Genomic DNA, 15,512 nt, shown 5'->3' with positions numbered 1-15,512 from the left:
AAAATAAAACAAACAAAACAAACAAAACAAACAAAAAAAAAACAACAACAAAAAAAAAAAAAAACAACAATAAACAAATAAATAAAATAAAGACTGAGCAAAAGGAAAGGGAAAAAAGATGGGACGATCGAAGGAAAAAATGGAAAAAGAAAAAAGTGAAAGAAACAATAAATAAAATGAAATGAAACGAAGATAACGAATTAGAGAATAGAAAGAAAATAAAGATATACGGAAATAACGCTCACGCTGTTTGGCTGGATAAAATATCTGAAATATGAAGTGCGCGCTGATTGTCTGGCTACCGATATTGGTGCGTTAAAAAATACACACGTTTTACTCGTCGTTTACATTTATTAGATCACGTTAGAGTTCTCTTTAATAAAGGAAAGATTATAATTTAACGATAAAACAGAAAACGATTGATGCAAAAGGAAAGCAAAAGACACAGAAATAATTACTTACAAAACGATGTGTAGCTTAAGACGGTCGACGTTGAACTGAAAACAGACATTATTCGTAGTGTGACAATGTTTTCCCAATTCAGCGTGACAAACCTCTGGGGGAATGAAGAGCTATTGTTTTGAAACTCGTCGGGATATCATCGTTATTCCTTTCGTATCCTTTGGGATACTCATGAATTTTTCGAAGAGTAAAAACAAAAGAAAATGAATCCCCTAGAGGTTCGTCACGCTGAATTGGGAAAACATTGTCACACCACGAATAAGGTCTATTACTTAATTGAACTGAAGTGAACTTAACTTAGTATAAATTTTGTACATATTTAAGGTATAAATACAAAGATGAAAAAAGCGCAAGGGAAAAATGTGTAAATTCCAATCTAGCACTAACCGAGTTTATATCAGAGATTTGGATTGGTTAGGAGTAGCGTTGTTATAATGTAATAACGAGAACTTATCACGGTGGATCGTTTCGGGGAAATCTCGTACCCAGAGCCTGCGTTTCTCCTTACCTGCAGCGAAGAACGAGGGCTCCGGCATAATTCATTTTTACGATACCAGGATTTATTGGACTTCCGATATAAGAGCACATGCGTTAAAAAACTTGCCCAAAATAAACAAAAAAATCTGTTTTTAAGCATTGGTTAAAAATGCGCATGCTCCAAAAATGAATTATTCCAAAGCCCGGGGAAAAAATAAGCTAGACAACTGGGCCCGGTTGTACGAAGCCTAGATAGCGCTATCCGATTGATAAATCTTATTCAGTGGATAACAGCTGCATCGACTTATCCACTTAATAAGGATTTATCCGCCGAATAGCGATATCATGGCTTCGTACAACTGGGCTCTGTACGTTTGCGCATGTTTTGTGTTTCAGTTTTTTCGCTTCATTAACAGTGATTAAACTCATCATTAGTAGATGAGCTTGGCTTTAGATGCTTGTTCAGTGGAATGAGAGGGGCCTGGAACATAAAATCAGTGCTTGGGAGGAGAAGGACAGGGAACAGGGACCTCCCACCGAAATGAACCAAGCACCAGTCCACTCCAGCAACAAGCGAAAAACGGGGCCTAGCATAACTAAATTTAATTATTTAATCAACCCGACTTGAGTCTTTTACATACTAGCTAGAGATACGAAATTATGACGAAACTTAACAGCAATACTTGAGCTTAACAAAGGCTGTCAAATTACTTAGACAATGTGAACACAGTCTAAGAGTGTTATATGAGAGGGTGAATCTAATCACTGTCTATTCTCTACTTTCACATCCCCATAATGCCTTGAGTCTTTGGGGGGTAACTAATCAAAAAACTGTCCCAAATTGAAAGGTTACTTAATTGAATTTATACTATACTTGCTTTTATCTGTACAATACTGATTATCAGTTTATTCCAAGTTATTTTTGCGTGTACAGGTCATCAAGAGTTTTGGTCTTACAGAAAATGTATTGACTTACGAAATTTGTTTTTTAATTTTCCTTAAACGTCTTCAAGCTTCTATCTTTTTCTGTTTTTTACTTCTTCATTTTATATTTGGATACCAAACAAGGTATTGTCAACATTGTCTAATCAGTCTTCAACAAAATAAGTGGGTTTTTACCCTCTGGTTACCCCCCAAAGAAGCAAAGCATTATGGGGATGTGAAAGTAGAGAATGATAGGTGCGGGGATATAGCCGCTAAAGCTTGTGCATGTGGTCTAATGTATATCGAGGAGGCATCACTCGTCCAACGGCCTAGCGCTTGGATAAGATGGTCTTTGTGATTATTTAAACACTGACATAAGACTAACCCAGTATAAATGAGTCTGTAATAACAGAAAGCCAATATGATGACGTCACTAAATTATTCCTTAAGAAATTTCGAATTTTGTGACATTTTCAGAAACTGCAATAAAAACAGCAATGACTTTATTGGATATACAAGGTTACTGGAAATCTAGTCGGGTTCGCAATCTGGTCCAGACTTTAGGATTTTTGTGACATTTTCAGAAACTGTATGTAGAAATGTAACACAGTTTGGAATTTTAGAGCGATAGGTGGCAAAACATCTGAGATATATAGGTAACTTAGTACTAAAATATACCCATTCACTTTCTCTTATTTTGGGCAGGATATGACATGATAAGAGAAAATAATTGTATGGAGATTTTTGGAGCTAAGTTTCCAATTTCTACACAACTATGTAGGCAGTGTTGTGTTCTCTTCAAATACGAACATTTCAAAACTAATTAGCAGAATTTGGAATTTGATGCAGTCATACTCCGGCAATCTATCATCGGACACAGCTGGTATTTGACTAATTCGAAAACGGTCGATTGGGCCTAACCCTGGGTAAATAAGTCTGTAATGATTATGAAACACAGCGATATTTTAAGAATTCAAGAAAAGTTCTATTACTTAGCATATATTCCTTTAAATCATGGGTGACTCAGGTCATACTATCTCCGAAGTGTAGTGGCTCATAAGCATGATAAAGTGTAGACAGATCACCAGGTGATGTGACATCGAGGGCCTGATAAGTATCTGGTGCAGGAGCTGGTTGGTTGGTATTCAAAGACTGTCTGTCAGGAAGTTCATAATCTGCATCCATAGGTGACTGCTGAGTAACAAATGCTGTTCCAGGTGCGTCGCTTTGTTCTTTGGGTGCAGGAATGACATTTTGTTCATCTGTTGTATGCGAAAAAACACTTAATTCTTCGTTATGTCTCTCCTAAAGAAAAAAGAAAAAAGAAAAGAAAAGAAAAAAAGAACAATGACAATCTACTTCCAGTTTGCGCTTATTATTTTTCTATTTCAAAACACGCGTCCTTCCCTTTCCTCAAGTATCGCTTCTTTGTTCCTGCCGGTGCTGGCAAAACACGGCAAATGTAGCAAGAATGACAGGTTATATTGAATGGGATAAGAGTAGAGAACAACTGACCGTCAGACGTATTCCGGCAGCCATTGGCAGACTTAATCTCAATCGGTGTTTATATTAATCCCGAAGGCTATTTTATTTCAACGACTAGCGAAACGTGGCTAATTTAAAATAGAAAACGTACATAGTTCACATAAATCACCTTAACTTACCTCTAAAGCAATATTAGAAAATGCTGAGATCCCATTTCTGGAACTGGTTAAAACAAAATGTGAAACAAACAATGCAAACTAAACGACTGCCGGAAATGTTCGTTTACCTCGCTCATTATTCTCTGGGAGCAACGACATGACTTAAAATCCCTTGAGATATAAATAACAGCCGCCATGTTGGTTGATCTAACAAGAGAAGCTAATGAAAAATGCTTCGTTATCGTCGACCAATATGCCGGATATGATATAAAATGCACCACAAGAATATGTTAGAAAATATATACTTTAGACTTTTGAAAATGCTTTACAAATCTTGCACAAAATTCTGAAATTCAGTGCCTCTAATGCGGCCTATTGCGTGCATAAGGACGTGTTTCTTAGTGTTGTTAGATGGGAGAGAGGGGTGGGGGGAGGGGGGGAGGGGGGGGGATAACTACTTAAAAGATTGCTCCACCGTCCCTGACGATTATGCTTCTCCCAAAATATTTGAGCATTTTTGTTTTATTTACTATTTATTATTTTTATGCCATCAAAATATTAGTTACTCACTGTTCGCTGTCGCATTCAGTTCTCTCACCTAAGAAAAAATATCATACAAACATGTTGCAAGAAAGCTCAAATTGTATCCATTGCTTAAAATGCATATAACTCTTGTTTAATATTTTTAGCATTGATTCTACCTGGAGTGAATAGTCAAACGCTGAAATATTACTTGATTTTGAGTGTTGAGTCTTTAAATAATATATAAATTTAGGCACTGCCTAAAAGCGGAGCCTCCAACAGCACAGGGAGCCCAATTTAGATAAAACTGAAAGATGAAAATAAAATCGGGCAAAAGATGTTCAATTTTTTCTCTCCTTCGAGATTAAGATAATGTCCCCCATAATGAAAACCATGAAGTGAAAAAATGAAATCGAAATGCATTACATCGTTTTCTTTGCACGGGTCTTTGTTTTTGACCCTAGTAATCTCCCACTTAGGTATGTTGTCCTATGTTTGTTCTTGAAAAATTCTTCGACAAAGCTTGGCATGGCCGACATTTTTACGCTTTGAATTCCTGGTTAATTTTACTTGAAAAACGAAAGATAACTACAAAAAAATCCAATAAAATGTCAAGTATAGTGAAATTTACAGTGGATGTCTTTCATTAAAATCCAAATTTCGGAGATCTTCTAACTTTTTATGGACAAATATGAACAAGGTCATAAGACAGACTAGAAAACTGCTTAAGAAAGGGTGAGCAAAATATAAGCTTACTCAGTTTACTTTTTTTACATGACGATGTTTGGTTATCTATATATGAAGAGTTATGTTTTCATAAGAACCGTATTTTTACCGCAATGTGAAATTAAGAAAATTAATGCTTTGGTAGCATCAGAGAGAAAATTGGCTGGAGATCATTAACTAACTTAACTTGTGAAATAAGGTCCTGAACGTTAAAACCAAATGTGTCATCAGTTAAAAAAGCTTCCTTAATATCCTAATACTTCATTATAATATTTTTATTCTTTCTTTTTTTTAAGCCTTAACTACTTTTCGATAAGCTTGAAAACTTAAGCCTGGTTCACATATGATCGCAGACGATCGCAGAGGATCGCTGGCGATCGAGTGCGATTATATGTGAACAGCTCTGCGATCGTCTGCGGTCGTCTGAGATCGTCTGCGATCGCGATCGCAGACGATCGCAGGAATAGAATCGGGTTCTATTCCTGCGATCGGTTGCGATCGGTTGCGATCATATGTGAACCAGGCTTTAAACTGTTAAAAGATTTTGAGATTCGATTCATTACCAGTTTTCATCTGTTTCCATGCGTGAGAAAGATACGGAACTCACGAATCACAAATGTTTTCGAAAAAACAAAGTTTATATTCAGTTAAACTTGACAAGAACAACTGAGACAACATAGAAGATAATTCAAAATGCAATGTCAAATACAAAATGACGAATTTCTTTGTCAGTAAATTGGCATTTGTATTTCAATAATCATGATAGTTCGAATAGCTTAATAAACAGTTGAATATCTGGTGTAATTTCATTAAATATCATATTAAACTAAACAAATTATCTGTAGAAAGATATAAAATTATTGAATGAAAATCTTCTTTGGTTTGCCGATGGGACCCCGCGATAGGAGGCGAACAAAGCTGCAATTTTCTTGAACAAAAAACATACGATATTTGGCTAAAAACAACAGAAGTAAAAAGCTGAATAAAGAACGAATATTTGTTGTAATATGTTCTTCGTGTTTTATTTCATCCAGCATTAAAATAAATTAAGGTTATCGATAGAAATATTAAAAGTTTTGAGAGGAAGTCTTTCCTAATTTGTCGATTCGTCGAAAAAATATGTTTGTCATATAACAAATAATAATATACGATTGTTTGCTAAAAAATACACACCTGAATTCTTGAAGAACACTTCTTGATCCATCTTTGACTACATGAAAGTTTTTTTCAATTTGTTTTGGTCTATAACTTGTTCTAAAGCGATTTTTTTTTCTTTACATTTGAGAGCCGCATTTGCTAGTACTTTGCTTTGACGTCAAGCGGGATCCCTGTGTTGTGTACACGGCCGTACGTATGTACGTACGTACGTACGGACGGACGTGACGTCAGGCAAGCCATGAAAAATTAACTCGATGGTTTACCATTTGTTCTTAAGTATGGTGCTCCGCTGTAATTCAAGTATGTTTATAAATAAGACGTCAGCTTAGGCATTTGAGTGTATTTGTTGTAACAAGTATTAACAATTTTGTCCATTACGAGAAACCAATTTATAATAACGTTCAAGTATACCATCAGTAAAGTAATGAGGATTTTTAGACATTTTTTGAGTAAAAGAGTAAAATTTTATGAAGCCTACTCTGACGTCATAGATAACATATTGAAAGTACAAGCTTTATAACATAAAGACGCAGCAATCAAACGAAAAAATATTTCACCAGTAAACTTCACTTTAGCTCACTTAAAGAATCAATTAAATAAATACTGATAATATTGAAACAGGTATAATAACCACTTTCAGCTTATACAGAATCCAAATACACAAGTGAAGCGTTCAATTTTAAGATAACTTACGTTTAGTGTTATTTTTCCCTCTCCATATGATGTAACCAAGAAGCAAGGTGTTTAAGGTAAGAATAATTCCAAGTATAACAAACCCTGTTATAATAGTACCTGAGGCAACTGTGAATAAGATTTATAATTACCATCTGTAATTGAAACGTTTCAGCATCAAAACATCGGAAAGTCAAGGGTGGTAAAGCAGTAGTGCCCTCTCCCTTCAATTCTGGGTCTCTGACATGTGAGTAGACTTTTGTCACGAGCAAAGTACGCCTTCTCTGTGTATCTCTACTGGCGCGCGACGGACGTCCCGCGACTTTGTGGCTCGCTCGGTGCGTTCGACAGTTTCTTGCCGCGCTCTACAACTTTTCGCTGCGTTCGAATGGACTACTCTCGCAGGACTCAAGAGAGGTTGACTTGGGGCAAGTCTTGGTTTAATCCCGCTACTTAGTTGCGGTGCCCTGACTTAGATTAGCCCAGAGGTTGTTTCAGGGTTCTATCTGTGAGTTAGCCATGTTCTGACTTTAATTAACTCAGAGTTTGTAATCAGGATATTCCTTTGTTTGTTACTTCCGTTCTGTTAGTTTAATCTTAGCTTTGCGTCGCCGATAGAATGCGATAGATTGGCGTAATATAGTCAAATTTTATAAATGCAGTTAGTGTTCACTTGGAGATCGAAACATACCGGAGTTCGTTTGTGCGGCTCCAAGGCCGTTGTTATTCAAGTCTTTTACATTTATGATAAGAGTAGTGGAGTTAGCCATTGGATGATTCCCTCCATCAGAAGCCTTTATTATTAAGACGTACTGATCTTTAGATGCTCGGTCTAAAGGCAATTTTATAGATACTTCTCCTGTTAAGCTGTCGATCGAAAATAGACCTACGAAGGCAAAGAAAAGACAATAAAAACAGAATGTCTCAGTCTTTTACTAATTTTAACTGAAATAGAGTGACTATTTTACCGAGTACAGTGCCTATCTTGAAATTTATTGTTTGAATTACGACATAATGGGATGCCGTGGGCAACCATCGGAAAATTTGTAGACTGTACAGCTTTCATGGTGTTTTTTAATCTAACATTATGCTTTTTGATGAGAATCACAATCCGAGCAATAATCCGAGAATAATACTCAAGACTACGATGCGCGGTATCACTGAAATGGGGATTATTCACGCCTGTAGAAAAATGGTCAAGTGTTAACTAACTTCCTTACCCTCGTTGTTCCCAGATATTATAGAGTATCGAACTGTGCCATTCGATCCAGCATCTCGGTCAGTAGCAGACACTTTGAAAAATATTGAGCACAAGTTTCTGTTGCTTGAGATGCTGACACTGTATGGAAGAGATCCTACGAACTGTGGTGTATTATCATTGACGTCCAGCACTTTCAAGGTTACCTGGGGTAGAAACAAACCCGCGGGCATATCTAATAGTGATCGACTACAAGGATTTATTATTTTGAGTATTATGGTAAATAAGTGCTGTAGTCTGTGATGATTAAAACTTCATTGTATTTTTAGTCTTATATTTCTGTATATTTAATAATCATTTCCATAGGTTGTTGAAATAAATTTAGTATTCCTATGATTAGCGAATCTGGGAATCATAAACACTGAAACTGCCACCATGCACACGATACCTTATCCCTTTCAACAACAAAAAAAAAGCAAATCACTGAATCAAACATTTGATGTTTGCTATATCTGTCATTGACGCTGAGATGCGTCAGCAACGCTTACTAAATTAAGTTGAGAGCACGTATGGTAAGAATTATGGTTAGTTTTTTATGCATATTAGTTAAAGTGCTGTTAACATTTGTCGATCATGCAAAAATCATCAATAAAAATTTACCATCGCAACTCCTTTGATTATCCCATATTTTTCGACTTGGATTTCAAGTCGGTATTCATTTCGAAGTTCCCTGTCCAGTGGTTGTGAACCAACTTTGAGCACTTTGTTCGCAGCATCAATCATAAAGTGGTTGAGGTCATTACCAGATATAAAAGAAAACGATGCTTCAGAAACTTTGTAATGCTGTTCTATGCTCTAGCGATACAAAAAACAATTATTATAACAAATACTATTTGTTATTCTGCCCATGTTTGTCGCATGGAGAATGACGCCCTCCAGAAATAGGTCCTATTTGATAAAAGGACCACCTCAAGAGTTTGGAAGCGAGTTGAGGATTTCCTCCAGATAGATCCAATCCAAGCCAGAAAAATGATGATGGACAAAACCAAGTTCAAACATCAGCTCAGAGGACGTTTCCCGGAGCAGTTGTGCCCTAAGGCCAAGGATGGGCCGAGAGGGAAAACCTGATGATGATGATGATAGCATAGCCACGATATAACGCGGTTAATTAATGCTGTGCGTAAGCGTGCAAGAAGCTTGAAGTCGGCTTTTACGCTTCCTTTGAGCTTAGCAACCCCCCGCGTGCACCCAAAACTTCATGGAAGCACGCCAGTTAATGACCAATCCTTTTTTCGGAAACAGTTTCAACTTAATATACTGAATATACTTAGGCACTATAATTCCCAGAAAGTTAGTTACATAAATAACCTTTTGACATCTTGTGATTGACAAAGACACTTAATCTTTAACGTCATTCCATTCGGTAGAATATCGGACCAAACGTTGATGGTTGATTTTTAAATGGCATTCAAGAAAAAATATATTAAAAAATTGAAGCCCAAATTTGTTCATGATATGCCGTTTTCGTTGTCGTTGTCGCAGCAAGCAATCCTTCAATAGACTCTTAGTCAGTGCATCAATTTATGAGCACGAGTCTTCTAACAAGATATATCTAATTAACGTACTTCCCATAAATCCAATTCGGTCTCAGCTGTTCTCTATGTTTCTTAACCCGTCATTTTTACTAAGATCCCTACCTGGTTGATCTACTCCTGTAATGGCATACTTCACAGTACCATTCAACCCCTCATCCACATCTGTTGCTGTTATCCTCAATAAACTGTGTCCAACATCGGCATCTTCTCTCACTGAAGCATTGTAAGGGAGATCACCTTGGAATGACGGCGTGTTGTCATTGATGTCCAGGACATTGATGGTAACCTTATTGATGAACCGAACATTTCAGCTGAGCTACTTTGTTTTTCTATTTTGGTACTCAACGTATACCGGCATGCGTCAGGCTTGTTATCTTAACTTTAACTTATTTTCTTTTATTTCTTTACTTAACTTACTTGACATAAATCCTTGCTTTCTACATGCATGTTTCACGTTCTCTGCTTACATATGGTGCAAGACGTGCATTAGTACTTTTTGCAATTTATCGCCTGGTGATTTTAGTGATGTTGTGAGATATAAATGCTAGATAAGCAGTTTGGTTCATATATTCTCCCCCACAGCCGCTTTCAGTGTCGTCACGCAACGCTTTCTCCCCTGAGTAGCTACTCAGGGGAGAAAGCATTGCGTGACGACACTGAAAGCGGCTGTGGGGCAGACTAGGTTCATAGGGATCTTGTCTTGTTGTCAACAACGAAATACTTCGTTTTTAAAATTATCTATGACTTCATAAAAAGGTATTGCAAATATTCATTTTATGAATCACAATGTCTTTTCGAAAGGTACTTTTAGAGCTTTTACATGAACTTGTAGAATGTTCAACGAATACGTTTACATAGTAGATATTCAATACTTTTGCTCTTAAGAAGGGTCAACGACAGGTATTTTTTTTATTATTATTTATTATTTAATAAAATGGTAAAAGATATTTATTAAGTTTTCATATCTATGAACCACAAAATCTTTTTGAATGGATTTTTGGGCAAAATATTGTCAAGTTTTTTTAGAGATCACGTAAAGCTGTGGAAGTGAAGACCGAAGAGCCGTCGTAAAAACTTTGGTTTGAAACTATATTTTCATACACTTGATGAGAGAAGTTTTTACATACCAATCGGGATAAACGTTTAATGTTTGATACAGCCCGGCAAGAAGGCATCAGCAAGGAGGCTCAAAAAATATGGTAAAAATACTCGGAGATGATTACACAATTTATAAGAGTTACTCTATTTAAAATGTAAGAATTTCGGCCAATAAATTAGGAAATTCGACGAAAGTTAAAATGATAAATTGATTGATGATGAAGAAGACACAATTAGATGATGCTGATGACGATTCCAATGAAGCAGTAACTATTGAAATGATGCCAGATCATGAGACTAATATTGTAATAAATCTCAATGACGATGATGATGTTGTGATCGAGATAGAGGATGACGTTAAAATGAATCGATGTACTGTACTTCTGTTTAAAACGGTGATGCTGATTGTAACAATGATGAAGCTTGATATTTTTAGTTTTATGTATATAGCTCTTATTAACCGAGTGCGAGGTCCGTACCGTAAGTTATGGACCGAGTTTTTTTCCACTGCCTTATGGCCCTAGAGTCGTCCCTTGTATGAAAGAGTTGTCGCTTGTTTGATAAGTTTTATATTAAATGCCATTGACTTTAACTTATCTTTAATTATTTATTGAAGGTTTCCCGACGATTTTCATCCAGAAATATATTTTTTAAATGAAGATTTGAATGTTTTAAAAGATCATAAGTACGTACACTCAGTGAACCATTTCATTTTTCGGTCCGTACCGTAAGTTATGGACCGCAAATTGACCAATCATAGCGCGTGAAATTACCTTGCCATATAATAAGGAGCATTATTTAGCGTAACTTTTATGAATTGAATTCAGTTGGAGACATCTCGCTTTGCACTTTTTATCGTTATAGTTACCATAAAATTATGTCTTAAAAAATCAACATATATATAGCGGCCATGTTGGTTGAATATACAAAGCAGTAGCTTCATTAGCTTCTCTTGTTGGATCAACCAAGATGGCGGCTGCTTTATTGAAATTTATATCTCAAAGAATTTTGAGCCATGTGGTTGCAGTCCAAGAGTATTGAATATCTAATCCTTACCATAACCACTCCTTTTCTTGTACCACCTTTATCCAGCGCAATATTCAGTTGGTATTGGTCTCGAGTCTCTCTGTCCAACGCTACTCCCCCAACTTTAAGGTTTTTGCCGTCTATGGAGAAGAGACTAGATTGTGCACTAGATATGATAGAGAACGTTCCTACGGTAACGTTGTAGTACTGTTCTGCAGGCTGCAAAGAAAAGAAATGTCACAAGTGTTGCTATAGGGATCTGATTTGCCATTCTTAAGATAAACGTGATGCCATGTTAGTTGACTTTAACGAAAGATCGTTGGTCCAGGAGCCCATTCCCCGGAGCGTACAACTCACGTATTCTTTCCTTCGCAATTATCGTTTTCCCAGACCACCTATATATATTTATAACGGCTTTCACATCCCTCGAGAAATAGAGAACTGGTTATCAGTAAAAATATGAAGACAGCCATTGTCATATCTAGCTTTATATATATATATATATATATATAATCCCTAAATCTTTGACACTTTAAAGATATATATACATATATGTGTAACCCCCTTTTTTCTATTGTCATAACTGGATTTTCAAGGAAAGACAATAGGAAAAAGGGGATACATATATATGTATATATATCGCTAAATTGTCAAAGTTTTAGAGATTCGGTGTATATATATATATATATTTTTTTTTTTTTTTTTTTTTTTTTTGACATGAAAACAGTGCATTACACGATTACACGAACTAAGTTATGTTTTTTCTACACTTACTTCCAAATTCAAAATGACCACATTACTTAGTCCTTCAGCTACAGTGTATGACATGTTGAGCATTGCAGCAACTGTTATATTGACCACGGTGAATGCAGGAGGATTTTTGGTCGAGGTGGCCTGAGAGAGCAGTAACACGTATACTTTTTACACACTAATGATAAATTTAATGTTTAAAGACGGAGCCTAGATAACAAAAGTGGTAACAAAAATATATTACTAAATAGGCAATAATGAAGAATTATAAAATAACTGTTATGAATGTCGCGTTCTGATTTGTTTTGGAGCGCGTGCTTTATGAGAGCACATTGCAAGCGCGCGCACTTTCCGTTGCGTCATTCCTATCTATCATTGTAATTTTTATTTTATAACAGAAATAAAAAACTTGCTTGCTGTGCTGTGTGCAATCATAAAGCACTTGGGGCTTGGCAGAACACTCGAGAAGTGTCGAGAAGCACTCCGCTATGCGTCGTGCTTCTTCTAACACTTCTCTCGTGTTCTGCCAACCCCCGCGTGCTTTATGACAGCACACAGCACGCGCGCGCGTTTTCTATTTCTTCAATATTCCTTTATGGAACACAAATCACATTAACCGTTATTGTAGATAGGAATGACGCAACTGAAAGTGCGCGAGCGTGCTGTGTGATCTCATAAAGCACGCGCTCACAACCAATCAGAACGAGATTCAAAACAGCTCACAACCAATCAGAACGCGAGATTCAAAACAGTTATTTTACAAAAAGTTGGAAATTCTAAAAATATACATATAAACAAATACATGTCCTATTACAATATAATATACAGTATTGAATTTCTAAGAACATCTAATTAATGAGATTCTTTCAAACGAGCTTTCTTGAAAAGAAATATGTTTCTTAGAAAAAATGATACGGAATGAACCTTTGTGGATTGAGGATGATTTCAAGGGTTGGTCATTTACTAGAATGTCAGTATACATATATTTCAAAAAATGTCGAATGCTGCATTCTAAATAGCAAAATGCAGGTTTAGAATATAAATAGGTTTAGAATTAAGCTAAAATGCAAATAAAACCATTCTGTACTTACATAAAATAGAAAATATTGTATACATTTTCTAAAGCATGTACTTTTAACCTGGAATAGACCCCTTTCGAATTCAAAATTACCGCTTTGTTTCTTGATTACAGACTTATTTGCACAGGGTCAGCCTCGAGTTTGTTCAGAATATTCACGTGTTCCAGTCAAGGTCCGTCGAGTTTCAAAATGTTTGTATTGTTGAAGTTGTGCATTCTTTACTTTTCTGTTGGTATTTGTGAATATTTAAACAATGATACGAGGCTAACCCTGTGCAAATGAGTCTGTAATCAAGGAACACAGCGGTAATTTGGAATTCGAAACTGGACTATTGGCTTCCGAAAGCTATTCACTATACACTATTGAGTATGCAGTATTCGACATTTTTTGAAATAGCTGAATAACTTCCTCTTTAGATTTTACATTACTCTTCAATTTCTATTTCTAAAACTTGGGGTAGCTGACCACATGTTCCACTCCCTCTGAACTCAGTCTTAAAAATACAAAACATCTTACTCGATGTTATGAGTTCACCTACATACCGTAACGACCAGGAGCTGCGTTCCAATGGTCAGCGGTCCATTGACTGTTATCTCTCCTGTGTTGTTATTTACCTTGTACACGTTACCAGGATTCGTTTCTGATGGACCAAGATGAATTCAATTAGTATTAATAGTTTGCAGATAATTGTCAGTTACTGGAATTTGAAGGATATCTTCATCTTTAGAAATACCTTGATATATCTTGTATTCTACAGTAGCGTTAAAACAATCCGCATCTTTAGCCTGGACAGTCATCATCACGGTACCCTGGTATGAACCAATAATCAAAATCAGACACTCAAACAATTAAATTATAAGAAACATATTCACGATATTCAAAGATTTCATATGAAATGGAAAAAAGCCAAAAATTAAACTGAGCTCTCTGATAGGTGATTATCAGATGGGCGGTCTTAAGCTACCTGACTTTGAATCTTTTTTGAAGGCAAGTCGAGTTAAGCAAGCTAGCGATAGATTGGTTATTTATCTCGCGAGACATGCAAACGAACTTTAATACCCTCTATTTTTTCTAGATCCTTTTGGGGGTTAAAACATATGCATGAAAATTTTGATCCGGATAGAATTCCCAAATTTCTGCCGCCATTTTATAAAGAAATTTTACAAAATTGGGCAGAATTTACAAAAGTGGATCCTAGTGAGGACATATCGATAATACTCGAACAACATACACCTACTGGCAAGAAGTTTGTCATACAAGAACAGAACATTTGTAATTTAGTAAATTAGTGATTTAGTAAATTTACTGATTAGGAATAAATTATCACTGACGTCAGACTAACTACTAACATATCAGAAAACACCAAGCAGCGCTAGAATTCGTAGTTTTAGTTACGTTAGTTTTCCCAGTCTAAAGGGAAATTCTTTTAGCATTCATATTATGTCAACATATGTCGTCCAAAATTATCTTTTTCTTACTGATAAACTCGAGTCTGACGTCAGTGATAATTTATTCCTAATCGGCAATTTTATTAAATCACTAATTTATTAAATTACAAATGTTCTATTCTGGTAGAGGGGATGCAATTAAACCGTGAAATAATATCAAACTAAACACTAACTAATAGTATCTATTTAGTGACTAATAGTCACTATTACTTAACCAGAACATTCATACAAAGGACCAATACACAAGAGACCATTTGAGTCTTTTGTTTAATAAATGTTCTGGTTGAGTAATAGTGACTATCAGTCACTAAATAGATACTATTTGTCAGTATTTAGTTTGTTTCCATTTCACGGTTTATTTACGTCCGCTCTATGACAACCTTTTTACAAGTAGGTGTATATGGAATAATAAATACATCAAAATTGACAACAAATCTATATTTTACAAGGTTTTTTCGAACCTATATTAATAGAGTGAGTGATAATAATAATAATATAATAATAATATAATTTATTTATATAGCGCTCATCTCCAAAATTGTCCAAGGCGCTTCACAAAAAATTACAATAGAATATTTACAATAGTTACAAAATGCTTACCTATTGATTATGAATAAAATGTAAATATTTAAAAGATAAAACTAATTAATAATTGCAATATATAAAACAAATCTAAGTCACGTAGTCTTAAATATACTCCTTATTATTAAGAAAAAGAGAAAATAAATGTGTCT

At 35.6% G+C, this 15,512-nt stretch overlaps 1 protein-coding gene across 1 annotated transcript in view; it reads right to left on the bottom strand.

The window, feature by feature from the left end:
* Positions 1 to 337: 337 nt before the first annotated feature.
* Positions 338 to 15,512, bottom strand: part of LOC116287420 (cadherin-23-like) — a 29,261-nt gene continuing 14,086 nt past the window's right edge. Inside the window, exons 17-26 of the mRNA XM_089040633.1 lie at positions 14,064 to 14,139; positions 13,873 to 13,970; positions 12,276 to 12,395; positions 11,532 to 11,720; positions 7,805 to 7,988; positions 7,276 to 7,470; positions 6,606 to 6,713; positions 4,077 to 4,104; positions 3,528 to 3,570; positions 338 to 3,168 (exon numbers count right to left, since the gene is read on the bottom strand). Of these exons, the coding sequence (XP_088896759.1) occupies positions 2,887 to 3,168; positions 3,528 to 3,570; positions 4,077 to 4,104; positions 6,606 to 6,713; positions 7,276 to 7,470; positions 7,805 to 7,988; positions 11,532 to 11,720; positions 12,276 to 12,395; positions 13,873 to 13,970; positions 14,064 to 14,139 (1,323 nt within the window). The 3' untranslated portion in view covers positions 338 to 2,886. The remainder of the gene's footprint in view (positions 3,169 to 3,527; positions 3,571 to 4,076; positions 4,105 to 6,605; positions 6,714 to 7,275; positions 7,471 to 7,804; positions 7,989 to 11,531; positions 11,721 to 12,275; positions 12,396 to 13,872; positions 13,971 to 14,063; positions 14,140 to 15,512) is intronic.

This window comes from Actinia tenebrosa, unplaced genomic scaffold (genome assembly GCF_029948245.1).
Source record: "Actinia tenebrosa isolate PJP-AT-01 unplaced genomic scaffold, QUT_ActTen_1.0 PGA_scaffold7__59_contigs__length_16204524, whole genome shotgun sequence".
NCBI classification, from domain to species: Eukaryota; Metazoa; Cnidaria; class Anthozoa; order Actiniaria; family Actiniidae; genus Actinia; species Actinia tenebrosa.
This window is presented reverse-complemented; position numbering and strand designations above follow the sequence as displayed.